The sequence below is a fragment of the Asterias amurensis genome, chromosome 18, assembly GCF_032118995.1.
Source record: "Asterias amurensis chromosome 18, ASM3211899v1".
In the NCBI taxonomy this organism is placed as follows: domain Eukaryota; kingdom Metazoa; phylum Echinodermata; class Asteroidea; order Forcipulatida; family Asteriidae; genus Asterias; species Asterias amurensis.
Genome location: NC_092665.1, coordinates 15,209,061 through 15,236,533, shown reverse-complemented (window position 1 = coordinate 15,236,533; position 27,473 = coordinate 15,209,061). Strand labels below are relative to the sequence as shown.

The following is a 27,473-nucleotide window of genomic DNA, read 5'->3' as shown; positions in this document are numbered from 1 at the left end:
GACGTCACACACACAGTCACAGTAAACATGGCCGCCCTGTGATCGTCAAGAAACAACACTATCTTCTTTATTTCTCAGGAAGTTTTTCTCTTGTTCCCGTTTTGTATGTAACCGATTTATCCCTTAAGTTTACTGTGAGCAACAAGTATGAGTGAGCTTACTCCAGATGAGGTATTATTTTGTTTAATTTGTAATGAAATAAACAATTTACGGGTTTCATTTTTTCATCCTGCACCGCTGACTTGGATCGGCCGGCGGTGCATGACTAAGACACTTTTGATCCATTCTCCAACCCTAACTATTTGTTGTGTTTTCCTTTAGAAAGGAAGTTTGCGGTTTCAACATAAAGGGGTTACAGATAACATGAACGAGTCATGTTCCGGGTTCCTACCTTTTGTGCAGTGATTTTGACCATTGAAAAAAAGCAACATCCGACGATCTTTCTCCTAACTAAAAATAATAATCTATCTTTATTTGATAAACAAAACAAATTTGTATTGTACTGTTTCGGGAAAAAAGGAAAAGTAAAAAACTAAACTGCTGATGTTATCAGGCATTGATCACATTTCATAGAGCAGCTTAACTGCCGATTTTGTGTCTGTTTCCATAGCGCTGCCTAGCCCAGGTTGGACTTCGCTGAAAATGAATCATTTACTTATTTATAATTTATGATGAATCCACATGCTTGTATGGCCTCTACGTTTCTTGCAAACCATACATTCACACTTTCAATTCTATATTTTCTTGTTTTTTCTTACTTTTTTCCCCCTTCATTTTATTACCCGCTTTGGTGTGGTCATGACTTGATTCGAACAATAAGTCTTTGTAAACATTGCAGTGATAACAAGTTATGCTCTGCATGCTGATACTAACTTTTTGTAACCTCGGAAGGAATTTGTATTTTTTTTCTCCAGATTCGTAGAAGGCGCCTAGCCCGGCTTGATGGCCGCTCGGCGGCCACTTCAAAAACTCCACAAGCCGGCATCGATCTGGCCAGTGAGCCCTGTGGGTCCTCAGTTAAACCAGATAATGTAGATAGCAAAGAAATGGTCCAAGAACGGATCCCTGAGGCACCCAAACCACAAGAAGCTGATAGTGCCATGGAAAAGCCGAGACTCAGTGGCATGGAAACAGGTATACAAACTTAGTCTTTCCTCCCTATGTTAATTTTTGTCTTGCTTTATTTTCACAACTCCAAAGTGCCGTTTGAAATAAATGTGTGTTAATACCACATTTTTAAAAACTTACCTCCACAAGTTTTAAGGTAAAAGGGGACTTTTGGGACCCTTGGTACCAGCAGACTTACCAGGTAAAATCTGTTGTTCTCGGGAAGGTGCGCATGCTCCGAACTACCTCAACAATGGAAATTTACCTGGTAAGTCTGCTGCCACCTAGCGATCCAAAGTCTCCCATTGTTTGTTTTTTAAACAGAAACAATCAAATGCCACGTCTTGTAATCTCTGTTCTATTGAATTTCTATTTGAATGGCTAAAGACGAATCACAGAGCAGTCAAAGTCAGGCGGCTGAATCAATGGAGAGCGCCCTCAATGTTCACGACAGTCTGGACTCGGGATTTCCAGCTAGTATGGAGATGGATTCAGAGTCATGTGACCAGGGGTAAGCTGTTTTAAGCAAGATGCAATGAAAATTTCGTGAGAAGGTGGGAGGGGGATACAAAAGCAAATGATTTGTATAGGCTACATCCTCGGCCAAATTTCATAGAGCCTGTAAGAACAAAAAAACTTGCTAAGCAAAGAAAAATATTGCTTAGTAGAAATGGGTTATCAGTCAAATTTACACTAAGTTTACATTGTTTTGACTGGTGTCCCACTCAATTTTTGCTAAGCAAAGAAATTTTTTGAGCAGTATTATCTGCTTAACAGCTGTATGAAACTGGGCCCTGTTTGGTTAAACCAACAGGAAACTCACCTCCTCACTTTCCCCGAACGTAAAACCCAGAGTCATAACAGATCAGAAAATGCAATGGTTTCTTGGAAAGGTAAAGATGGTGAGATATAATATCACCAAAAGGACTGACCTTCGTACTCTGGCAACATTTTTCAAGGGTTGTAATGCACCTTTTAAAGGCACTGGGCACTATATTGGTAAGCTTGGGCGATATCATGATATTATCGAATATCGCGATATTAATTTGGACACGATTTCGATATCGGATGGATTTGGTTTTAATCGAAATATTGATATATCACGATATATCGCGGTATATCGCGATAATCGCGATAATTGCGATATATCGATACATCGATTAAATATCGCGATGTATTTGCTAGCTGATACCCCATAGGTTTGGAGTAAAACCAGAAGAATAGGTCGTTAAAACACCTCTCTTATACTAGGACTGTCTCTTCTACAACTTTCACTTGGAGTTTTAAGACTGATGATGTCAAATTTCATTAATCGCGATTATATCGAATATCGCGATATATTGTCGGGGATATATCGTGAATAAAATAAATCGATATTCAGGCCTGTATGCTTCGTTTTTGAAAGGGCAAGGGCACCAAGGCATTTTCTCTGTGGCAAAGGGCACCCTATGAGGAAATTGTAAATTTCTACTGGAGCATTTCAAGGGCACCAAGGCAATGGCAAGGGGCAACGGAGGCAATCGCCTCCGTTGCCTCCGTGAAGTATCAGGCCTGGATATTGCCCAAGCTTATATATTGGTAATTACTCAAAATAATTGTCAGCATAAAAACGCATTTCTCAAAAACTACAGCACCTCAGCTAGCTTTCTACTATCCTTATTTTCAAACGGTGTAAGTTTAATGTAAATCTGTGAACATTGTTCTTTGTGTTGCAGAAAGTACCCAAATCCTTTAAAGGATCTTGTCTTGGGATTTTGCGCAATTTCCTCATGCAGTAATCAGTGCCCAGGGGCAATGAAAAGAAAGTTAACCACTTTTTGTTTCTGTTGATATTGGTTCTGACCACAAACAGTAAACAAGTACCTCATATGGTCGCCAGGGATTTGATACCCATGGGTGAAATAAAAGTAAAACAGAAATCAAGCGATCATATTTTTCAAAGTTATCCTTATCAGAATTCTGTTTTCCAATAAACTAGGTTTTGTTTCTCCGTGAGAGCAACCAGGAAATGGTTGAGATCATACGGGCTAGAATAATTGAGTTGTCGTCAGTGATTCTTTAGTTTGAAACTGCGATACAGTTGGAAGACCTGACAACTGTGATGGTCAGATTGTCCCATACTTCTTATCCCAACTTGGAGAGCTTTGCAGTCTACCGTAATCTACTGACTTTGCTGTCTGGCAGATACTCATTTCTAAACAATTTTTAATAGCGCCGGCTACTAGTTCTGTTTAAGGAAGTGAATATATACTTTTGGTCAGCGCAGGAAAACGTCGTCGCTAGTTGGACTCTTGTGTGTCTTATTCGACATTTAAAGACAACATTCATCACTGACCAGGAGTGAAACGATTTTGTGTTGTTAGATTTTTATTCCAGGAGCAAAAAACAAAACAGAATACAAATATGATTGGAAAAATCACCTCCTTTTTCTCCTGTGTTTTTCCTGAAAGAAGCCAATCCCAGATGGACGTGGACTCAGGGATCGAGAACCCGGAGCTGGAAGAAACGGACAAGAAAGTAAAGAAATTGTCTGCTGAAAAGGTAAGATTAAAAATAAAAAAAGTAGACTGTACAATTGAGACTTAAAGACACTGGACACTGTCGGTAATTGTCAAAGACCAGTCTTCTCACTTGCTGTATCTCAACATATGCATAAAATAACAAACTAGTGAAAATTTGAGCTCAATCGGTCGTCAAAGTTGCGAGATAATAATGAAATAAAAAACTCCCCTGTCACACGAAGTTATGTGCTTTTATATGCTTGATTTTGAGACCTCAAATTCTAAATCTGAGGTCTCAAAATCAAATTCGTAGAAAAAAGACTTCTTTCTCAAAAACTATGCTACTTCATCAGAGGGAGCCGTTTCTCACAATGTTTTATTTTATCAACCTCCCCCATTACTCGTTACCAAGAAAGGTTTTATGCTATTTTGAGTAGTTACCAATAGTGTCCACTGCCTTTTAGTGCTTTTTTTTAACATAATTATTTTTGATTCATTTCATTTTATTTTTATTTCAAGACATTTATTTAATACATCGATGTGTGTTAATAGCACTGTTTACTCAGTCTCCGAGCTCTATGATTGAAATCAAAGGCTTATTCGAATCCGACCCGAGTAATATGCCTATGATTTTCGGGTAAAAAAAGAAAAAAAATATGTTCTTTGTTTTTCCAATGCAAATTTCTATCTCTTTGTGGTTGCAAGGAAACTTAGGTGTTCAAATATTTCTGGAATAAGTTTATCTGTTAATCCTGTAATAAGTTTAATCCGGATTCCGTTCACCAGGAACCTTCCCAGAAGACACTGAGTGAAGCCGATCTCTTACAGATGGTGTCTCGCATCTTTCGCGTATCGTGGAAAGAACAAGGAAGAGACGTTGTGTACTTGGCCGGGCTGGCCACTGAGTTCGCCGAAGAGCCTGAACAAGGTGAAACATTGCTTCTTCTTAGATTTTAGACCCCTTTCATATGATGTCTCAAAAAGCCCCATCCCTGAGGCGAAAAGGAGGCGGATCATTGGGCAATAGCTGGTTGTGCGTAGAAACACGCGAGAGACCTCAGCGTACCTGCAGGGTTTCATGTTATGCTGGGGGTCTATTGATTTCTATAGGCCCCTCCCCCCCCCTTACACAAAGTGGAACGCACCTTTGAACAATTTGCATTTACAATTTCCATTTTGGGAGTCAAATCTTCTGAACGTGTTTTTGGCACGATTTTGACTGGATTTTGCAGACTGGAAAGGCACGTGTGAGTCTATACTTTGCTTATCAGATTGAACACAGTAAATATTATATAATTGTTTGGATGCCCGGAATCTCAAAGATCAAGTGTAAGAATGTTGTGGTGTTTACTTGTTCTACAACAATGTACTAAAAGCGTTCTTCCCTAATTTCTCTTCTCGCAAAGTGTTTTCCAATACAGAGGACCTGATTGGTCAAGTGATGATGGAGGTGCTAACGCAACATGCGTGCACCGGTAACCCGTTTGCGAATCTCTCCGCAAGCTCATCTACAGTGTCAGCAGCATCCACAGGGGGCCACTCTCCACAAAGGTACCTACCTAACACAGGGATGTCATGTTTTTTAAAAGGAAATCTGTTTTTTTTTATAACCCTCACCCGAAAAAATGAAATAAATAAATAACTAAATAAAAAAAATAAAAAAATCATTTTTTTTTTTTTTTTTTTTTATAAAAATGTTTTTGAAACTCTAGCATATTTCATGAAATTCTTCTGTCTGGGCGCAGATCACCTGAAATCATTACAGGATAGATCTTGGTTCCGCCATTTTGGTAGCCAGATTTCTTTCGAGAGACTGTGCAGTATGCTTTTATGGGGCAATGCGTGCCCAGTTAGAGGCCCACCAAAACTTTACATGCATTTTGACAACATTGGCAATGACACCCTAGTAAGGTAAAACGTTGGTGTTTTTTTTTTCCACAGTTCATCACAGCAGCCGTCTCCACAGCCCAGTAGTGCTGGGGACCAGTGTGGCAGGGAACCAGAGAATCCTGAATCAGAGATGTTGTCATATCTACTCCAGTCTTACAGGCGTGTCATGGCCGAAGAGCGTGCCTCGCCCAAGGTAAACATTAGACTGGTCATCAGCTCTTCGTCCAATTTGCCAAATAAAAAAGCAAAAATAACCACATACGAAAAACTCCTGACATAATCCAAACAAATATTCACAAATTTTGAAACTACAGCATGGGAAAAAGTGCACCGGCCTCTGAAAAGTAAACACTGTGTTCGAAAAGGTCATTGCAGTTTCTGTTCTCGGCTTGAATTGCAAGGTCACAGTGTGTCAAGTTAAATGACTAATCTTTGTGTTATTTTTGTCTGTGTGGTTTTTACAGCGTTACAGTCAGACACAGTTCAAGAGGCTAGTCTCTTCTGCCAGGTCACAGTGTGTTTACCACGCAGCGTTAGTCTTACAGGGAGCCTTCACACAACCAGGGTAGGAATTTACAATATATAATGACCTGTCTAAGCATTATTACTTTGTAGAACTTGAATAATAAGAGTAATAATAGGGACAAATGTTAGGGTAGATCTGTTACAGAAGGCAGCGCTTTTGGGAACAGCAAGGATTCTGAGAAACACCCTTGAGATCTAAGGTCGTGTCCAAAATGGCAAGTTTGGCTACAGATTCAGCTAGATCAGTGCATCTGCCATCTAGCTATAGCTGTAGCAGAAGTCAATGTTTCGGACCCAACCTTAAGCTACAGGACGTACCTCGACTTAAGGAGTTAATCACACTGCAGCGATAACGAGAACGATAACGATCACAACGAACAGAGAACATTCAGCCAATGGGACGCGTTCTCTTTGCGTCGTTATCGTTATCGTTCTTGTTATCGTTGCAGTGGGACCGGGCCTTTACTTTTGCATGCTGTGATAAAATTATTGTCATTTACAAGATGCGAACAATCTGGTTTTTGCTCAAGGACACAATTGTGACTTGGATGTTGTTGTTTTTTTGTTTCATTGCAGGAATGCTCCGTCCATGCTTTTGCCGCATCTTCTAGCTCACTCTCTTCCCACGAGCTTCCTTAGAGACCTGGTTGCAGCCACTCACGAAGATGCATCCAGTTTTGGATTGGTAAGCCCCCTACCCCCCCCCCCTCCCGACCACCTTCCACCCTATGGAGTAGGAGACACCCAGATTCTTATTGTTTTTTATTTGTTGGATGTTTAACCACTCCGTTACTTGGGAGAGAAAAAGAAATATAATTGTTTTTCAGTGGGTTTCAAACAATTTCTTACATACTGTGTAGATGCATCCAGCACATGTTGTTGTGTTAAATGGTCAAATAGTAGGAGGGTTAACTCCTCTGTACTGTGTAGATTCAGTTACCATTGCAGTTTTTCTGTAATTCCAAACCAAAGTGGGTGATACTGAATGGCCAGGCAGTAGGAGGGTTGACTGTGTAATGTGTAATCTCATGTAGCAGACTTCCATAGTTCATCATGCATTCAAAACCACATTAGATAATATTAAATCTTCGAAGCATACAGCACTTTGCATCCTACGGAAGAGGTGCTAATAAATGACTGTTATTATTATGATATTTATTAAGGTGTTTACTTGTTTACTTTCGTTTGTTTACAGATATTTACCCCAGTGTTGGTTGGTCTTGTTCAGGAGATACAGAGATGCTCCCTAGACAATGACAAGTACAAAGCATCGTTAACTGTGAGTAAATGAACAAAATAATTAGGTTCAAACTGGAAGACTTTTTTAAAGAATAATCACTGCACTTCAAACAGTATTACCTCGCTGTGGTCATTGGGCCATTTGTTTCATTCCTTAAGCTATCTCAGCTCCCTAGGGAGTATACAGCCTGTGCTGCCAAATATGTTTTGCACTAAGCTAAATCAATCACAAGAACCATCTTTGCCCTCACAGGTACTTATTTACAAGTAGCAAGTATAACGACCTGTTTTTCTTTCCATCTACCCACAGGCAATGAACGAGTTGTGCAAAATCAAATTAGGAAACTCCAAACCTATATGCAAGCTTGTAAGTATGCACCCATTCAAAAGAAATTTATTAAGAAATGTTTAACAACTTTTTGTAAAATAATAATGCATAGTTTTTACACAGCATTTGTGTCATTATTAGATATACGTAACCAGAGGAAACATAATCAAGTGTACAAAAAAACTAGAAAAATAGATAGCCATGATCTGGAACTGGACCCATAATTCTGACAACACCAGAACTCGAGTCTGGTGCTCTAGACAACCCCATAGTTGATAATACTCCTATTGTATTTACAGATTACGTCCTTACCGGAGTGGTTACCAGACCCCATCACCGGCGCTGCCGGCAGAGAAGTTGAAAAACTCTCTCTTTTAGGAGCCTTCCTGTCACTCTCCGTCTTTGCTGAAGATAATGTAAGTTTACGACACTTATTAAATTTTTTTTTCTTTCCTAAAGAGTTAAAATTTGAAACTTTATTTCTGCGTTTTTGGACGGAATCATTGATGTCACTTTTGAACTTTTTTGGAAATGATTCAATTTTTTTCAGACAAAAGTTGTCGAGAAATATTTCTCTGGGCCGATGTTGACACAGGACGACATTCGACTGCTCAATGAAAGTTTACAACACCATCTACACTATGTCAGGGTAAGTAGACAGTTACACGTAAGGCGATCTCATGCATTGATTCGATCTTGTACAAAAACATCCTAAGTCAAATTCTTAGTTTACAGCAGATACTTGGTGATATCAGTCACTTAAATTCTTTAGATTTGTTTCCATCCTGACTCACAAAATCTAATGACATTGAACCTGAGAACCCAAACTGTGAGAATTAACACAAAAGCCACACTTGGCTGTTGTCAGCTCGGCCTTCTGGTTTGAGAGTCAAATTGCACGTAAAACTTAAAAGACACTGGACACTGTTGTTGTCAAAGACCAGTCTACTCACTTTGTGTGTCTCAACATATGCATAAAATGACAAACCTGTGAAAACTTGAGCTCAATTGATCGTCAAAGTTGCAAGATATTAATGAAAGAAAAAAATTCCCTTGTCACACAAAGTTTTGCGCTTTCAGATGCTTGATTTCGAGACCTCAAATTCTAAATCTGAGGTCTCGAAATCAAATTTGTGGAAAATTACTTCTTTCTCAAAACTCCGCACTTCAGAGGGAGCCGTTTCTCACAATGTTTTACACTATCAACCTCTCCCCATTACTTGTTACCAAATAAGGTTTTATGCTAATAATTATTTTGAGTAATTACCAATAGTGTCCACTGCCTTTAAGGTAAGCATGTAAACCTCACATCACCAAATATACGCGCTACACTCCGACTGCAAAAATAGCACAACCACGATTGTTTTGATGATGGCGTTAGGTAATTATGAAATCGGGCTCTGTTGGATTGTGAAGAGTTCATTGAGCGAGGCCAGGAGATAATTCATCTCGGGATTTAATGTTGATATTTCTAATCCTCCGACTTTTTATCTGTTTTCATCTTTAGAAAGAGCTACATGACATTGTGCACAGCATCCTCGTTAACTCCGACAGTCGAGAGGCGATGGTGACGTATTTTGCAACCGTCATAAAACGGAATCAGAAAAGAGCACAGATGCAGGTAAGGGGGCTACCGTTTTTTTTTTGGTAAACTTTTGGAACTCTGGGCATATGTCCATGGCTTTTGATTTGTAAACGTTTGTGTTTTGTATGTGTTTTATTGCCCAAAACAAATCATAATATTGATAATAATAATAACAATTATTTGTTTTGATCAGGTGGATGAAAGTCTCGTTGCCGGCGATGGATCCATGCTGAATCTCCTGGTCATTTTACAGAAACTCAGCACCAAAATCACTCTAGATATGGTAAGCACGACCGGCCAAAAGCAAGTGCCTTTTGCAAAATCAAAAATGGCTTTTATTCCCTGACTCGCATTCCAAAAGTCATTACAATTTCATGATGTCTTGTTCCCTTTTTACTTCACCAGATTGATGTGATGTACCCTCATCATCCTAAATCCCTTATTGACATCGCCAATGACACCAGACTAAAAGCAACATCACAAGAGGCTACTGAATGGGTGGAGCAAACCAGTAAGTCTAAAAATGCGAAAAAAACTATCACAGTGTTTTTGTAAAGATTTGACGTTCCATGTTAAAGGCAGTGGACACTATTGGTAATTACTCAAAATAACTATTATCATAAAAACCTTTCTTGAATACGAGTAATGGGGAGAGGTTGATAGTACAAAACATTGTGAAAAACAGCCCCCTCTGAAGTGACGTAGTTTTCGAGAAAGAAGTAATTTTCCACGAATTTGATTTCGAGACCTCAAATTTGAGGTCTCGAAATCAAGCATCTGAAAGCACACAACTTCGAGTGACCATGGTGCGACAGGGTGTTTTTTTCTTTCAATAATATGAGCTCAAATTTTCACAGGTTTGTTAATACACCAACTGTGAAGACTAGTCTTTGACAATTACCAATAGTGTCCAGTGTCTTTAAGCAAGGTGACGGCAACATTTCGATCAGTTTGCTCCGATCGTCTTCAGGAGATGGTTTTCAAATGGTGCTTCCGCAAACCTCACCTAACTTTTGTAGTACTCACCTATCTATAACCATACCTTTAAGAGAGTTCTGCATAACCTCCTTAGGACAAACTCTTCTTGGTGGATTGTATTTTCAAATATTATAAATGATATCGTCTCCAGAAAAACCTCCAACGTCTTGGGCTGATCCCAAGTTCCCGACCCAATGTTACTTCCTGACGTTGCACTGCCAGCACCTAGCCCTGATGCCGGCGTGTCGTCACTTCACCCGGCGTATCCGGGGGATGAGAGAGCTTGCCCGCATGGTAGAGGAGATGCAAGGACAGGAAGAGCAGTGGAAGGGCACGCCCAACGAGAGACGTAACCGACAGCTCCTTGATAAATGGAAGTCACAGATAAAGGTAAAAGGTGTTTTCCTTTTGATTGGTCAGCAGTTTGCAACAGCTAACTTTGTTTTCTTCTCAACAATTTCTTCATATACACTATTAGTTTTTTGTGATTGGGGATGGTGTTGTTCACAAGGGTCTTGCAATACTTTGACCGACCCCAAACTGCAATGTAATCTATTTAATTTATTTTCTGATTACTACAGAAACTTGATAAAGCCAAGATGTGTGGCGATGCAGGCCTCCTTGACGAGACACTCCTCAGGAATTGCTTCCAATTCTACGGCTCGGTCATGTCCCTTCTTCTGATGATGCTCAAGCCAAAGGACCAAGAGTAAGTGTCCCTCGTCCCAACGATAGACCCCCTTGTGTTTGCCGCTTCCATTGATGAAACATGCACACGTGAAACGCTATCATTGGCTGAGAGTCATGCGCAGTGCGTACTTGCGGCACATTTCTATTGTTTGTCATAAAAGATGGCCGTCAATGACGTCATGTCACGCTATCATATGCTGAGAGTCATGCGCAGTGTGTACTTGCGGCACATTTCTATTGTTTGTCATAAAAGATGGCTTAATGACGTCATGTCACGCTATCATATGCTGAGAGTCATGCGCAGTGTGTACTTGCGGCACATTTCTATTGTTTGTCATAAAAGATGGCCGTCAATGACGTCATGTCACGCTATCATATGCTGAGAGTCATGCGCAGTGTGTACTTGCGGCACATTTCTATTGTTTGTCATAAAAGATGGCCGTCAATGACGTCATGTGCAATCCCGTCTATTTGATGAAAACACTCAAACTAATCCAGTGTTTCGCACTTGAAACACTATGTATACTTACACCTGTCCACTCAGTAATTTTTAAAGTTTTGAAGAGTAATAATAATAACAACGAAGTCTGGTATAGCGCACGTATCTAACAAACAAGGTACTCAAGGCGCTGAGTATATACTATAAACTTTCAGAAAGATAGGTTATTGCAGTGATGAATTTTGAGACCCAATTAGTTAGCACCTTATAAGTGTTCACAAGGTGCTACGGCGCATACAGCAGCCACAGCCAGGAACATCGGGGCAAACCCCTTCTCTTTTCGATAAGTGCACTGGGTTCTTTTACATGCGTTACACAACACATGGGACCAACGGCTTTACGTCCCATCCAAAGGAGTAATAATAATAATAGTAATAGTAATATTAAGTTTTTATATCGCGCTTTTTCACTCTCAAAGGATGTTCCAAAGCCCTTCAAATTATTACCCCTGGTCACTGGGCCTTAAATCACAGAACCAGGGAATGCCCACAGAGTGTATGCATAGGAGCTAAGGGTATGTGCTTAGCATGTTTTATTATCAGACATTTGTTGTTTTGGGTTTGATAATGTTATCTTTGTTGGGTTTTTGTTTTGTTAGAAGAATAAGTCTACCTCTGCCGAAGGAAGTGCCCATGGAATTTGCCACTCTACCAGAACACTACATCGAAGATATCGCTGAATTCATCTTATTTACTGTGCAGTAAGTTTCAAGCCAATTCAAAATACCATTCTGGATTGCTTCAACTTTCTTCAAGACTATCAGTTTACCCCAAGCTCAATTTTCTTTAACTCGTATTGTTTAAATTCTTGTTGATTTTTCTTTAATTTTTGACTGGGTGTGATCAACTGACATTTTCATTATTCGTGGTATGTGCTAAAACCTAAAACTTCCATTACACAAGACACATGGTCTGAAGAACGAAAGCAATAATAGTTTTAATAGATGTTTAATTTGCATCGGGGATAAAGAATGTTCATTTTGGTTTTAACCATATACACCGATGTGTGTTAGCACTGTATACTCAGAAGCAAAAATGGTTTAGTGTCTTGCTGGAGGGTCACGGCAGAGACTCGAACCCAAAACACCAGAGTGTGAGTCTGATGCGATTTACCACACAGCCATCGCCAGGCATCATGGCAAAGTTTGTCAAATGCCATCACCCCAAGTGGCAGCCCAGCACCCCTGACAAATGACTTGTGCCCCCATCGACAAAAGGTCTCAGTGGACCTGCCCTCTGATTAAGTGCTCATTATTCTCTCTCTCTCTCTCTCTCTCACCCTCTCGCCCTCTCTCTTTTTCAGACACTGCCCACAAGCTCTTGAAGACACTGCCCAACAAGACATGGTTCAATTCATCGTGACCATCATCTGCTCTGCCCACTGTATCCGTAACCCGTACCTCGTCGCTAAGCTAGTAGAGGTAAGACCGTCTTTATACTACACAAGGATCTTCTCTCATTGTGCATAAGATTGTATGTACCTTTTTCTACAGGGCTCAATTTCATAGAGCTGCTTAAGCAGAAAATGATGCTGAAAAGTTTTTGCTAAGCAGACATCAGAAGGGATACCAGTCACAATTTGACTGTGTGGCATGGTATTTGGGGTGGTAACCTTAATGTGCTAAGCATAATTTGGTTGTGCTTAGCTATAGTTTGTGCTTAAGCAGCTCTATTAAATTGGGCCCAGAGCTGCAGACTCCAGCTCTGGCTCAGACTTAACAAGATGTTTCTGCTTAGGTTTTTTATCTGATGAGATTTGCAAAATATTTTGAACATAGCTCTTAAGTTTCGATTGAGTTGTAGTTAACAGTTTCTGGTAAGAATTGTTTAGGACATTGCATGCCTGGAATTACACTGAGCACATTGCCTCCGTTGCCCCCGGTCTTGGCCTTGGTGCCCTTTCAAAAGTTTTCCATAAACTTTGAGATTTTCCAATGGAATTGTACAATGCGAGTGTTGATAGTTTAGTGTAACTCTGTTTTCAGGTTGTATTTGTCCTGAGTCCAGCAGTTCAGGCGAAGACGGCAAAGATTTACGAAGCCATCCAGCTACATCGACTAGCTTTGAATCACTTGGTTCCCTCTCTTATGACTTTCTATACAGGTAGGTTCTGAAAAAAACTCTTTGGTAAAGTTCACATTCTTATCCAATCCAATCGATGTAATGCCCCATGGTATGCTGGACCCTCATACAAGCCTCTAGATGCCAAATATATTGATACTTAGTGGTGGCAGCCTTTCGATCTCTTGTAATCCTTGTTTGTACAGCAAAAGAACAAACGTCTGGTATAGGGAATTGCACCATGGAAAAAGGGAGGTTTTGAGCATGTATTCCAGTACCCATTGTCCCTCTTTTTCATTGGAAAGCCGAACTCATAACTGCGATTTGTACAATGATTTGTACAATGATTAAAATACTTCTTAATCATCAAATCTTTCTCTACGCCCTTTTTCAGATGTTGAGCAGACCGGTGCGAGCAGCGAGTTCTACGACAAATTTAGCATTCGCTACCACATTAGTATTATCTTCAAATCGCTATGGCGACTTCCTATGCATCAAAATGCCATGGTCAGATTCAGCACGTAAGTAAAAAGTAATATCGGACATAATTCTAGGACTGGTATCCACCAATTTTGACACAAGTGGTGCATTATTAGCATTGGACCCCTCGTCACTGGGCCATTTATTTCATTATCTCAAACCATCTCAGCTCCCTGGGGAGTTTACACCCTGTCCTATAAGCTGCAAAGTTTGTAGCACACCAAGCAGTAGTCAATCACAACAGCCATCTCTGCTCTCACAGGTACCCATTTATGGGGTAACGCTTCTAAGATCAAAACTTTAGGACATAAAAACTGGTATACTTGTACCTGACTACATTATTTTAAATTGAAATGTTTCTTAAAATGCTTTTTACAATCAAATGCTGCTGAAGGCTTCTGACAAAAGGTTTTTATTACTATTAATTTCAAAGTGATTACCAATTGTATACCTTCCCTTTAAAGCCATTGGACCCTTTCGGTAAACAGTGTTGTCCAAGGCCCACACTTCGTGTATCACAACTTCTATATCAAATAACAAACCTGTGAAAATTTGGGCTCAATCCGTCATCGGAGTCGGGAGAAAATAACGGGAAAACCCACCCTTGTATCCGCGCGTTTCGCCGTGTCATGGCATGTGTTTAAAATCAATCCGTAATTCTCGTTAACGAGAATTGATATTGTTTTACTGTTTTCTCAAAAAGCAAAACATTTCATGGACTAATATTTCAAGAGAAGTATTTCACCACTACCTTCTGTAAACCCTGAAAGTTATTTGTAAATCTGTGATTTTTTTTTTTTTTTTCTGTACCGAAAGGGTCCAATGGCTTTAAGGGAGAACACTGGTCAAACCTTTAACCTTATTAAAAACCTTTTTATTTTGCTGTTTTCCGGTGACCAGAACGCAGTCTGAGTTTGTACGTTTTATCAACATGCTGATGAACGACACTACATTCCTACTGGATGAGAGTTTAGCTTGTCTAAAGAGAATCCACGAGGTTCAGGAAGCCATGAAGAACAAAGAAGCATGGAATGCTTTGGATCAGGTCAGATCTCGACGATGTCTTAGATATTATTTCATTACACACTCATTGTACAATTGTAGAATTGTAGAATTGTAAAATTATAGGGTTGTAGAGTTGCAGAATTGTAGAAGTTGTAGAAGTTGTAGAATTGTAGAAGTTGTTGAATTGTAGAAGTTGTAGAATTTTATAAGTTGTATAAGTTGTAGAAGTTGTTGAATTGTAGAAGTTGTAGGGTTGTAGAAGTTGTGGAATTGTAGAAGTTGTAGAATTTTATAAGTTGTAGAATTGTAGAAGTTGTAGAATTGTAGAGGTTTAGAATAGTAGAATAGTAGTATTGTTTAATGCATAGTTGCAGAAATGCAAATTGGCAGAACTGTAGAAATGTATAATGGTAAAATTGAGCTACAAAATTGCAAGCATTCAAATGATTTCTCAGCTGTCCACTTTGGGTCACTTCTATCCCAGGGGGTTCTGAAGAGCTCAGATAGTCTCAAAGATGCAGATAAAATTGTATTTAATATTGAAACTTTTTGATGTGTTTTCCAGGAGGAAAGACAAGGGAAGACTCGCCAGCTCTCTACGGATGAACGTCAGTGTCGATCCTATCTGACATTAGCCAATGAGACTCTAGAGATGTTTAATTACCTCACTAACGTCATCAAGAAACCATTCCTAAGACCGGTAAGTCCAAGACTAAAAAAAATAGGAATTTCTTTTTTGATTACGAAAAGAAAAGAAAAAAAGGAGAGAAATTGCCTTACATCAAAATGTGAGGGCTACACTTAAATGCTTTGGGCTAGCAACCCAAATCAACTGCCACCAGGGACATGTTGCCACCATCTACTCCTGGGGCTGAAACAGGGTTACCGTCTTCACAGTACGTAATGATTTAGGCATGGGTATCATCCACTAGAAGCCTAGCTGGTAGCGCAGAATGCACTACCTTCCCAATTTGTTACCAAAGCTTGCCCTCGAACCATTTCACATAGCAACTGCCTCTTTAGTCTTGAGGAATTCAAATTCGAGCAGTAATTTAAGACTAAGCGAGTCATCGCGCCAGACATTATTCAAACCTAACTCGCAAATGGCTTGTAGAATTTTCTGAAAGGTTATTTCACTTGTTTTGTGGTGTTTTTTTTCTTCACTCATACACAGGAACTTTGCGATCGTCTCGCTGCCATGCTGAACTTTAACCTTCAGCAGTTGTGCGGACCAAAGTGCAATGACCTCATTGTGGAGAACAAAGACAAGTACGGCTTCCAACCGCGCAAGATGCTCGACCGACTAACCACGATCTACTTAAATCTGGACAGCGAGGAGCTGGCTGTTGCCCTTGCCAATGATGAGGTCAGCACTTTACAAACAAACAAAACTGGATATGACTGGTTCAAACTGGATATGACTGGTTCAAACTGGTTGAGACCAGTTCTCGATCAGACTTCAAAAAGATGCTTAACTCAAAAATTATTTTTGTCTGACTTCTTCTAGAACTACTTATGGTACTTTTGGACTGGTTTCTGGCAAACTTATTTTTGAAAAAATAAATTGAAGTTGATGAAAACTTATTAAACTTATTAAAGAGGATATCCAAGGTCAGGTTTAGTTTTTTGGGGAAAAAAATACAATTTTCACTTTAAAATTTTAGTGCTACTGTGTTTTGACAACCTTAATGTGCAATTTTTGATGTATAGATTCTACCAAGGAATAAACTTGTTGGTGGCAATTTTGGATATTTATGAAAGTGAACCATCTTATTTCTCTTGCTTTTTCAAAATTACCTTTGTACTGTATATTTTCCTCTCACAGCGCTCGTTTCGAGCCGAGCTGGTCAAAGATGCGATTCACTTCCTGTACAAATTCAAGACGCATTCTGAGATCCAGCAATTCTCAAAACTGATGGATAGAGCCAGCGAGATCCGAACAAGAATCCAACAGCAGGAAATGGACTTTGATGACGCTCCGGACGAGTTCAAAGGTCAGTGGTCAGGCCAGGGTCTCCTTTTAGGTCATTACGTTAGTAGGTTTTTTCAGCTTCAAAGAGGAAAGAGAGGGGACCGGTTGTTCTTTGGCCTTAATGCCTCTTTTGCGGGTTACCATACTTGAGCGGCTGTACAGAGAGCATGGCATGCTGGAAAAAGAGATCAATCACCCCTGAGAACAAGGTTGATAAAAACAGCATCATATTCAGGGATGTGATAGGCTGTCGAACTGCGAAGCCTGCTTACATGCATTAACCTTTGTTTTTTGAAGCCATACTCTGCAATCTGGGGGCTCTTTATGGTTTTTATCTTCTTGTTTTTATGAATTTTATGAATTTTATCTTAATTGTACAAAAAATCTAAATAATATTAAAAAAAGAAGATATTTTTATGTTATTATTTATTTGTTTACTTTGTTTACTTTTTTTTGTTTTCATTTCATAATTTTTTTCTTTCTCTATCTTATTATTAATAATTTAGCTTTTTTTTTTTGGGGGGGGGGGAGATTAAAGAAAACTGATATCTAGTTAAAATCAGAGAAGTCACTTTCCTGCTTATTATTGATTCCTTGTTGACCTGCGTGTAATTTCCCGTGACCAGATCCTCTGATGAATACACTAATGTATGACCCGGTCATTCTCCCCTCCGGTCATATCATGGAGAGAAAGATCATCGAACGTCATCTCCTCAACTCCCAGACAGATCCCTTCAACCGTCAAGAACTCACCAGCGACATGCTGGAACCAGGTGGGTATTTAATCTGTTGGGCTTACCCTTTGTTAGCAATGACTCTCACCCATGTAAGGTTATTGCAGAATCACGATACATTGTTTTATGCACTGACGCAACAATACAAATTTCATATTATTATCAAATGCATTATCTTGTACCCGTTCTGAAATAAATACATTTCATCTATCTGTCTTTTCAGCCACTGATCTCAAGCAGAAAATCTTAGAGTGGATGCAATCCAAGTCTACACTGTGACGAGGTCACGCCGTGCCACCTCTCCCGTGCAAAGATATTATTCCTCGCAGATAGTCAACGACAGGGTGTTATATAAACGTCAACTTGCAACAATAAAAAATAAAAACTGTATAAAAAGACAGGCATGAAACAGGAAATCAGAGAATGCAAATGAGGTTTTTGTTAACCCCATTTTTAATTTTTTTTAACAACTATTTATTGATTTCTGATAAGTTGAAGGATTCAGAGAGATTCAGCGTCAATTTTTCTTCAACTGAAAGTATTGACCTGTAAAGGAAAGAAGTGGGAGACACTTAAATAATATTTATCTTTATTCATAAAAATAGTGTTTACCTCTCTTTCTCCTTTTTTCACCGGCAAAAATACCGTCCTCTTTCTAGCACGATATTCAACTGCCCTTCTCACCAATCTTGGGTGAACTCACACTTGAGTGTTTGAACACATGCAATCGTGGACCTCCTATTGTCTCTCTTTTGTTTGTACTTTTTGGCAACATCTCGCGTTTGTTTTGTATACACTTTCCAACTGGTGACCTTGTTTTCCTCTTATGAAATAGGTCCCCGGTTTAAATGGGAATACCTTCCCAGCCTCACGTTGTCGTGTTCGATGTCTATAAGAGCACGCATTATGCTAAGATAAACAAAATACAAAGATTGCCATATTTGGAAAGATGATACTAGTGGTGCCAATTCTTTGGAGTTTGAGAAATATGTTATCGTACATGAAGCCATATTATTTTCTAATAATACAATTTTGATAATTTAAGTTCATTTTGTAGTATTTTTGTGTTAATATTTGTTGGAGGATTGGCAGGAGTACAGCTGTCGTTTGTTCTTGTAAGAGGTGCATGTTCTGAGAAAGTAATGGTGCAGTTAATTGATGTTTCGATCAGTATGTTCCAATGGTCTTCAGGATTGTACTGATCGAAACTTCAACTTGTTTTACCACTGGCTCTTCTCAGATCAAAGGGCCTAATATAAAGCTGCATTGCAGGGAACCGTCATATACAATAGAGATTGCATAGTATTTTGGCTGGTAACCTGTTATGCTAAGCAAGATCATAACATGCTTAGCAACTCTATAACTAAAAAACTTACACGTACAACCATGTGTAAATCTCTTTGTGGAGAAGTGTTGGCTCTAAAAAAAAATTGTTTTGGCTCGACGTTTCAAACAGTATACTCTGTTCATCTCCTGAATACGAATATTCTGTTTGAAACGTCAAGATTTCAGAGCCAACACTCCTCCCACCCGTGATAGATTTACATTTGTTTATACCCGCACGTTTACTAGTTAAAGTTACTTCCTGAAGAATATTATGCTTTGGTGTAACAACTTATGTCAATTCATCATTATTTATTTTTACTGAAGAAACATTAACGTACAAACATAGTTTTCTGAAGGGTGCTAAGGAAACAAAATAACGGACATTAATTATTGATGTTAAAGGAGTTTTAACAAATGACCCTTGACCCAGGCGCTGTATTTTTTACTTTTATTTTTCAAAATATATGTACATCTGCAGTCGGGTGTCAATACTTTGGGAGGAAAGTAGTACAGTGCCCGAGTTACTGGGTCAAAGATGACCCAAGAATTGGGTAAAGTGTTTTCAACTTAATATTTCCAGGCATTATATTTGACTTTGAAAGAAAGTAAGAACAGTTTATCAAGTTCACGATTTCAGGATTACCTCAAAATCTCCCTGAGACAAATTTTCATGAAAGAAGTTAAGTTGTAACCAAAGGAAGAAAGAAATATTCCACATTTTGTCTAAACCTGTGGTTTTGTGTTTCTGGTGATGCACAGAGTTTGTAATGTAAGCCTTCTGAATTGTATTTTCTTGGATGTTCTTGGTCTAGAATAACCGGGAACCCAGGCCAGCGAGCCAATTTTTCATGAACGTTTAGTCAAATCTTATCCTGCATTCACAAAAGGGTAGTTGTATAATATACCCTTACCAGGGAGCAGCCATCTTGTTTTATTCCCATTCAAACCAGAGTGAGGTTGTAAGGGGAAAATAGTCTGGTCCAGTATAGATGTGATTTAGTATTTATTATTAATGATGCACCCAGGCAGGGAACTAGACAAGATAGTGTTGGCAATATATAACGCCTAGAGTATGCTGAAAGTGCAGCATTGATAACAAAATATTAATCCAAATATTTCACTGAAAATTTTTTCACTGGAATCACAGGAATACCCTTGTCACAAACCACAGACATATTTTCTAGTCGTATAAATAATATAACTGTACAAAACTGCACATGCAACAACACTGTTTAATAATGGAATGATACACAAAGGATGTCAACGTGCTTAAAATATCGGTATTTATCTTTATTTTCACAAAAACAAGCTTTGCAAGTTTAGTTCACTCTTTTAAAAAAACGTGCAATCTACGTAAAGCGGTAGTTGAACTTGAAAAGGGGTAAGGAAGAAGTACAGAATTGGTAAAAATATGAAAGTTTTGATCATTTGAAATTCTTAAAGAACAATCCTCAAGAGAGAATTGTTTTAAAGCACACCACAAATAAATGCTATTTCAACTCGAGCAATCCAAAACGGCCCAAGTCGAACACGCACAATTTCCCTACAAAACAGGTTTAACTATTTGGCTCATCATTTACCTCAAACTTTGTAATATTTCCACAGAGGGATGAAATTTCCTTTACAAAAATTGCCATGTTTTCAAATATCTTTTACCAATTATGTACTTTCCTCCAACCCAAATCTATTAACTATTTAAAGGCAGTGGACACTATTGGTAATTACTTAAAATAATTATTAGCATAAAACCTTACTTGGTAACGAGTAATGGGGAGAGTTTGTTGGTATAAAACATTGTGAGAAACAGTTCCCTCTGAAGTGTAGTTTTCGAGAAAGAAGTAATTTTCCACGAATTTGATTTCGAGACCTCAAGTTTAGAATTTGAGGTCTCGAAATCAAACATATGAAAGCACACAACTTCGTGTGACAAGGGCGTTTTTTTCTTTCATTATTATCTCGCAACTTCAACGATCGATTGAGCTCAAATTTTCACAGGTTGGTTATTTTATGCATATGTTGAGATACACCAAGTGAGAAGACTGGTCTTTGACAATTACCAAAAGTGTCCACTGTCTTTACGCAAACTTTTTTTTTTTTTTTGCACACACACAAAAATAATAATTTGAAAATATCTAAAGAATATTCAAGCTGCTATTCCAAACCTAGGAATGTATTGATGTCTCGTCCAAAAATTGCATCTAAAAAATTTGGAATCTATAACTTTCAAAAACCAAATCGTAAGTTTAAACAAGAAAACTTGCTTTCCGCAGAGAGGAATTCTTTTGAAACAGTTGTTTATAAATAAAGCCGTAATATTAAAATTATTTGACAGAGATCGAAGATGGAATTTTAGAGTTTTCAACTAAGCAAATGTAATAATACTAGATATTAAAAAAAAAAAAATTTAATAACTTGTGAGGATACCTCTGCAAGAACAAAGACACTTTTAGGAGACAATGACTCTTTTGTACTCTGTATTGTTGTCTTCTTGACAATGAGGCAATTATATGCAAATAAATGCCACACTAGGAAGTCAAGAAACATTCTGTTGTAGAGCTGCTTTTGTAATTTTCATTAATATATGTTTTGTGGCATTGCATGGTAAGGCATCAATGTATATTTAATTTGCGGTAACACCATGTGTGTAAATATGTTGCTGAATAGATTTTTATTCTTTGATTTTTATTTTTTTTATTCTTGCTTTTTAGTCTATTGCCGCGGAGTAAAATGGTTGTTCTGACCACTACTCAAAAGAGATTTCTGACATGGTGTCACGGCAAACCTTACTTATTTTGTCTCTGCTAGTGTTGTCGGAATGTGTTTTGTTGATTCAAGCATGGAGTTAAGTCCTACAGAGAAACTAAGGCAAGGCTTGCTTTGTTACATGCTGCAAAGACAATATCAATGCAAGGGTAGACAAAATTATGCTAAAAGGCTAACAATTATGTCATAGGGTTCTGTCCGCTTTTTCGATTAGACCCTGTGACACACGGTGCTGTTAAGAGCACCCTCGAAACGGTCAGACAGAGGTTAGCCTAGTCAACCAAAAAGTTTGCTGCTTGTTGAAGGTCATTCGGGGTCACACCCGACATGAAGGTCGTACACAACTGATACTCAGTCGGGTCAAGCCAAAGCTTGTGACCTTTGACATTCTGCGTTGACCTTTGACACAGCAGGCCAGTTGTCATGCACAGCAGCCATGTTTTCAGGTGTTCCTGGATGGAGATTTGAGCGGGAAGCACAGGACAGTCTCCCATTGATGTGAAAGTGAAAACTGGTGGTTGCCATAGAGACAGATGAAGCATGTTGGCTGCTATCCTTGCAGTAGGTCGCTGTTGAAAAAAAAAAACAAGAAACATTTAGAAATTTGTCTCTTTCAGATTTTAAACCTTGCATTACAAATTTGAATGATAAACGAATCAGTGTTTTTCCCCCCGAGTCCTGAACCCCTGCTGCCTGAGGTTTAGATTTCACAGAGCTTTTTGGAACAGTGTCCTCGACACTAGAGTCGGAGATCAAAGAGCAGGACTTCTTTATATGTAGGAAAAATAAAGCTGACTTTCCTTCACCAGGCTGACTTAAAAAGTCTGAATTCAGATGAAAGTCTGAAATTTCTCTTCCCTTATGTCGATTTCACATAACTTTTCCAAACTTAGGATTAATCTTAGGCCTTAGGATGAATTAAGTTCCATAACCATAGACGTTAGGACGCATTGAACCCATCCTAAGAACGAGTTACTCGTCCAATTAACCCATCCTAACTCGAGATAGAACTAATCCGAGCTGCTGTTCCCTTACCGTCTTTGGATCTTTCCTCAGCAACCCTTTGATGACTTTCACAAGAACAGGATGTGTGTTGTCTGGTAACTCTGGCAGATCTTTTTCCTTGTACGATTCGCTGTCGAGCCCCTGCCCATAGAAAGGATTCATCATGCCCAATATCTCATAGCTTATAGCTCCGACAGCCCAAGCATCTGATTTGGTGTAGTTGATGGTAGAGTGAGGGCCAGGCTTACATAGCTTGATCTGTTATTTTGGGTAAAAAGATGATGCAGAGCGTTAGTCAATGGTGTTGTTCATATTTAGGTGAGGTTTGCGGGAGCACCAAGTGAAAAATATTTTTTGAGTAGTGTTGGATCTAAAAAGAAACCTGTGGTTGACAACTCCTCTTTTCTTGTCATTTCTTGAAATAATTCACAGACTATTATTTGTTAACCTTACTGTTGCTATTCTCGAATTATTCACACAAAAAATTGTGAAAACTGGAAGCCGGTTAGTGGCTACAAGCGGCTTGTTCCTAAACGCGCATAGCGGCTACTAACTACCAACTTCTACTCAACTTCTACTGAAAATGTCTAAAAGGAAGTCTATTCCTGAGTTGACATTTTTTCAATACCAAGCTTTACACTTTTACGGATACCAATTTGAGCAAAATAGTTTAAAATAATTAGTTATGGCTTGATGTGGCTGAATGCCAAAGGCACACTTGCATGCCTGCGACTTGAACACGCTGTAACCACATCCTTCTCAATTCAGCTTCTCAGCTGCGTGTAAGGATGATTAGCCTCCTAAGTTATTATTATTATTATTATTATTACATATCATACCTCTGGGGCCATCAAGGCACTGTTCCCTCCTCTATCTGTATTTGTCGTTGGGTAGGGAAGGTGTAGTCCCACCGTGTCGTCCGCTAGGCAACATCCAAAGTCCGCTATCACCACATGAGGGCTCCCTTTAGAATTAAACCAAAACATCATCAGTCGACCAAATTCACAAGGGTCCAATTTCATAGAGCTGCTTAAGCACAACAAATAGCTAATCACAACAGAATTATGCTTACCAGAATAAGGTTACCGGCCAAACTACCATGTCACATGTACAATATGTGACTGGTGTCCTGCTTTCCTTTGCTTAGCAGAAAGTGTTTAAGCTTTTAAGGGTCTATTAACGCTCGGTTCTTTGACAGTACTTTTTCCCGAACTGCGTCACACAAATTATTATTATTATTTTTTTAAATTACCTTCTGCAAGGTCAACTAAGATGTTATTGGACTTCAGGTCACGATGAGCTATCCCATAATCCACCAGGTGTGACACACCCTCAAGTAGTTGTGCAATCATCACCATGGCGACACGCTGTGATGTGAAACCGATAGCATTGTTGTACTCGTCTAGCGTCATGTCGTACCTACGAAGAAAAATGGAACGATAGTTATTAAGTAGTTATCGGTAATGACAAGCTTTCAAAAAATTGGTTTTACTTAAATTCAGTTTCAAGCTTTTGTTTACATTACAAACCTCTTCATGATTAAAAACATGGTCTGGTTTCGTCCCATCCCGTCAACATGAAGTCTCATTGGCAATGCAGCTGGGAAGAGAGTCCGTGCCTCCTCCAGGTCATGGGTCACTGTTGATGCCACAAATGCATGGTAGATCTCTAGAGTGTTCGGATGAGGTGGCAGAAAACGTTCCTTTTTCTTCTTTTTTGCTCTGTGCCTGGAAAAGTAGAAACAATCAAAATTGTTGAAAAAGTGCTACCATAAGTTTTTTATCGTCAAATACTTCCTTGTCGTTTGATTGGTGGATTGTTGGTCACACAGTATTCATTTATCAGGGACCAATTTCATAAAGCTGTAAAGCAGAAAACTCTACTTAGCAAATTTTTTAGGCTAAGCAAGATGACAAGGGTACCAGTGGCATAAATGGGGACTATAATGTATGGCATTCTAGCTAAAAACCACCTTGTGGTAAGCACATTTTTGTGCTTACTTAAGTTACAGGCTTTTAGAAAAAGAGGGCCTGCAGCACGAACTAGTCTACTTGGGTACACCATGCTTCGCCTCAGTGAATGGAACATTCCATCTATCAACTCAAAAAAATATTCATTACTAATAATACATCCTTGTATCCAATTGAACATAGCCTTTCAAAATCTTTGGTGCTACACAATTTTCTTACCCGTTCTCCCATTGGACAGTTCCAAAGGTTCCCTTGGTTACGGCTGCTGGCCAGAGAGGCAAGTACTCTCTCTGGAAAGCGTGTGAGATGGCCAAGAAGTTGGAGTCTATGTCGTAGTTGAACATCATCTGTGAAAATATCAGGTGAAAATGATTAAAAGATAAACTTATTGACTGTGTTTAAAGGAACACGTTGCCTTGGATCGGTCGAGTTGGTCTTTGAAAAGCGTTTGTAACCGTTTTTTATAAAATACATATGGGTAGAAAGATGTTGTAAAAGTAGAATACAATGATCCACACAAACATGCCTCGAAATTGCGTGGTTTTCCTTTTACATCGTCGACTAACACGTCGGCCATTTATGGGGGTCAAAATTTTGACCCCCATAAATGGCCGACCATGTTAGTTCGCACAGTAGAAGGAAAACCACGCAATTTCGAGGCAAACTTGTGTGGATCATTGTATTATACTTTTAAAACATCTTTCCAACCATATGCATTTTATAAAAAACGGTTACAAACGCTTTTGTTTTGACCAACTCGTCCGATCCAAGGCAACGTGTTCCTTTAACCATCTATAGGCATTTCGTGAGACTGGCTGATTGTTTTTGTTACTCCATATCTGGCAAGATTGGCTTTTTACCGTCTGTTTCTTAAAACATAATGGAAAAAGAATCTTTAAAAAAAGTTTCGCAGGCCTGTAATTTAATTTTTGAGAGGGTCAGGCCATTTCCATTTTCGATCGACACTTCCATTCTGAATTCTCGAAATAAGTCTATTGGAAACTTTTGAAGGGGCACCAAGGACAAAAACAGGGGCAACAAAGGTCATGACCTCAATGTAATTCCATGGCTTGATTTTACAAAGAGCTACGATTGATCTCAACTGCGAATCAATCTTAATTGCTTACGTAAAGTGTGATGTCACAACACAAATCAGTATTTTACCATGGTGCAAATACACTAGCATTGCTCCGTGGAATAACTGACATGGTATTACTAATGGTATATGAATCTGAGGGCTTTGTGAAATAGGCCCCTGGTTTTGCTCGGTTGATGGTCTCACCTTCACAGCCAGATCATAGCTTTCACAAGTATCTGCCTCAGAAGGAAGTTCTTGAGAACATTTTTCGCTGGCCTCATCAAGAACATCTTCATCTGCATCTGAGACCTCCTCCAGTCTCCCAAGCAAAGTGAATCCTTCAACGGTCTCACTCTCAGCATCTTGAAGATTACCAGATCTCAGTCCTCCATCATCAGAAACCATCTCCCAGTCATCTTCATTCTCATCATCGACTTCCTCATCAAGAGAGTCTTCGTCTTCCAGTTCTCTTTCCTCCGAGAGGGTCAACAGTCTTGCTGCATAGATGGAGGCACTTGTACCTTTGCCAAGAAGTGTCTTGGAGATGTCGTAAGATGTGATGTCGGAGGGGAAATCTTTTTCTTCAAGATGAGGGTCAAGATGTTTGTCTTCCCTACCAAAAATATCCTGAAACAACATTTAAAAATAGTTGTTTTCAATGTGAATTCTGCATTGGGGTGGCGGTGCACTATACTATTGGGGGGGGGGGTGAAATGTTCACCTCTTATTATTTGTAATGCTATTGTGGAGACAATAGCGGAACTAACCATAATCCTGCATACAAGTAGGGGTGTTGGAACATACATGGGTTCGGACTACATGTGCATGTATATTAAGTCTTAGTTAGAGCATGGTAAGAGCAAGGGAAGTGCAAGACCAAGGGAGGGTCAGTGGACTGAACTACTTGAGAAAATAAAAGATTTGTAGGGAATCCCAAGCCAAAGTCTAAATTAAAACCTCACCCTAACTATATCGCAGCACGTGTCCAGTGGCAACTTTCGCACCGTCTCATTCCCATTGCCGAGAAGACGGTCACTTTCCCCTGCAGCTAGGGTCAGCCCCACGAAGGCAAACCCGGGGAACAAACCTCCCCATCTCGCTGCTCTTCTCCCGTAAGCAGCATTGCGAGTTTCGATGAACCTCAGCGCCGCATTCCGACGCAACTGAGCAGCAAAGCTCTGAACTCTACCTCTCTGACCGGTTATCGGTGTCTTCTGGAGGCTAAGTCTTGCTGAAACTGCCTGATTTTGAGGTTTTACTGCTGGGTAGCGGTTGTTTTTATACGTTCCCAGAAGAACCCTTCGCCGCGCAAGTCTGACAACTTCTGCAAGAGCGAGCCGTATTAATGACATCGTGCACAGATTTCACCCTCCACGCACACGGCACACAAAGTTGGATCTGGGAGAGAAAAATCCCCCGCTCAAAGGAGGTTTACTTAATATGTTCTTGCAGAAAAAAGACTGTTCTTAATATCTTTACAGTTTAAGGGATAAGGGGCCCAGTGGGCCCATATAATTGGTATCAAGACAGCCGTCGAACGTCGAATTTCTGATGAAATAAGAACCGCGACACACCCCTACCTAGTCACAGAAAATAGATCGTGTGTATTTTTAGACATGATGTCACATGTTGATGTCTGTTGTTTGACGTCGTGCGATGTCAATAACAAAGGCCGCCCTCTTTAGTTCAATCCTGTCGTGCGATGTCAATAACAAAGGCCGCCCTCTTTAGTTCAATC

General features: G+C 39.3%; 2 protein-coding genes across 3 annotated transcripts; one reads left to right on the top strand and one right to left on the bottom strand.

Annotated features, from left to right (window-relative positions):
• Window positions 1-27: 27 nt before the first annotated feature.
• Window positions 28-21,647, top strand: LOC139950855 (ubiquitin conjugation factor E4 B-like). 2 transcript variants are annotated; one of them, XM_071949689.1, is made up of 28 exons: window positions 28-171; window positions 915-1,134; window positions 1,495-1,618; window positions 3,561-3,648; window positions 4,395-4,536; window positions 5,015-5,159; window positions 5,550-5,691; window positions 5,963-6,063; window positions 6,600-6,708; window positions 7,219-7,302; window positions 7,573-7,629; window positions 7,890-8,006; window positions 8,141-8,239; window positions 9,098-9,211; window positions 9,369-9,458; window positions 9,581-9,686; window positions 10,305-10,543; window positions 10,735-10,862; window positions 11,941-12,042; window positions 12,645-12,762; window positions 13,327-13,444; window positions 13,797-13,923; window positions 14,783-14,927; window positions 15,453-15,587; window positions 16,062-16,253; window positions 16,713-16,881; window positions 17,486-17,632; window positions 17,817-21,647. In XM_071949689.1, the coding sequence occupies exons 1-28, from the start codon at window positions 148-150 to the stop codon at window positions 17,870-17,872; spliced, it is 3,438 nt and encodes a 1,145-aa protein (XP_071805790.1). In that variant the 5' UTR covers window positions 28-147; the 3' UTR covers window positions 17,873-21,647. The 2 variants fall into 2 exon arrangements, with proteins under 2 accessions (XP_071805790.1, XP_071805789.1); XM_071949688.1 differs by having other exon boundaries at window positions 3,558-3,648.
• Window positions 20,189-27,343, bottom strand: LOC139950856 (serine/threonine-protein kinase Pink1, mitochondrial-like). The gene is made up of 8 exons (XM_071949690.1): window positions 26,698-27,343; window positions 25,940-26,362; window positions 24,877-25,004; window positions 24,217-24,414; window positions 23,940-24,106; window positions 23,527-23,651; window positions 22,718-22,945; window positions 20,189-22,251 (listed from the first exon to the last, which is right to left on the bottom strand). The coding sequence occupies exons 1-8, from the start codon at window positions 27,085-27,087 to the stop codon at window positions 21,955-21,957; spliced, it is 1,956 nt and encodes a 651-aa protein (XP_071805791.1). The 5' UTR covers window positions 27,088-27,343; the 3' UTR covers window positions 20,189-21,954.
• Between the last annotated feature and the right edge of the window lie 130 nt (window positions 27,344-27,473).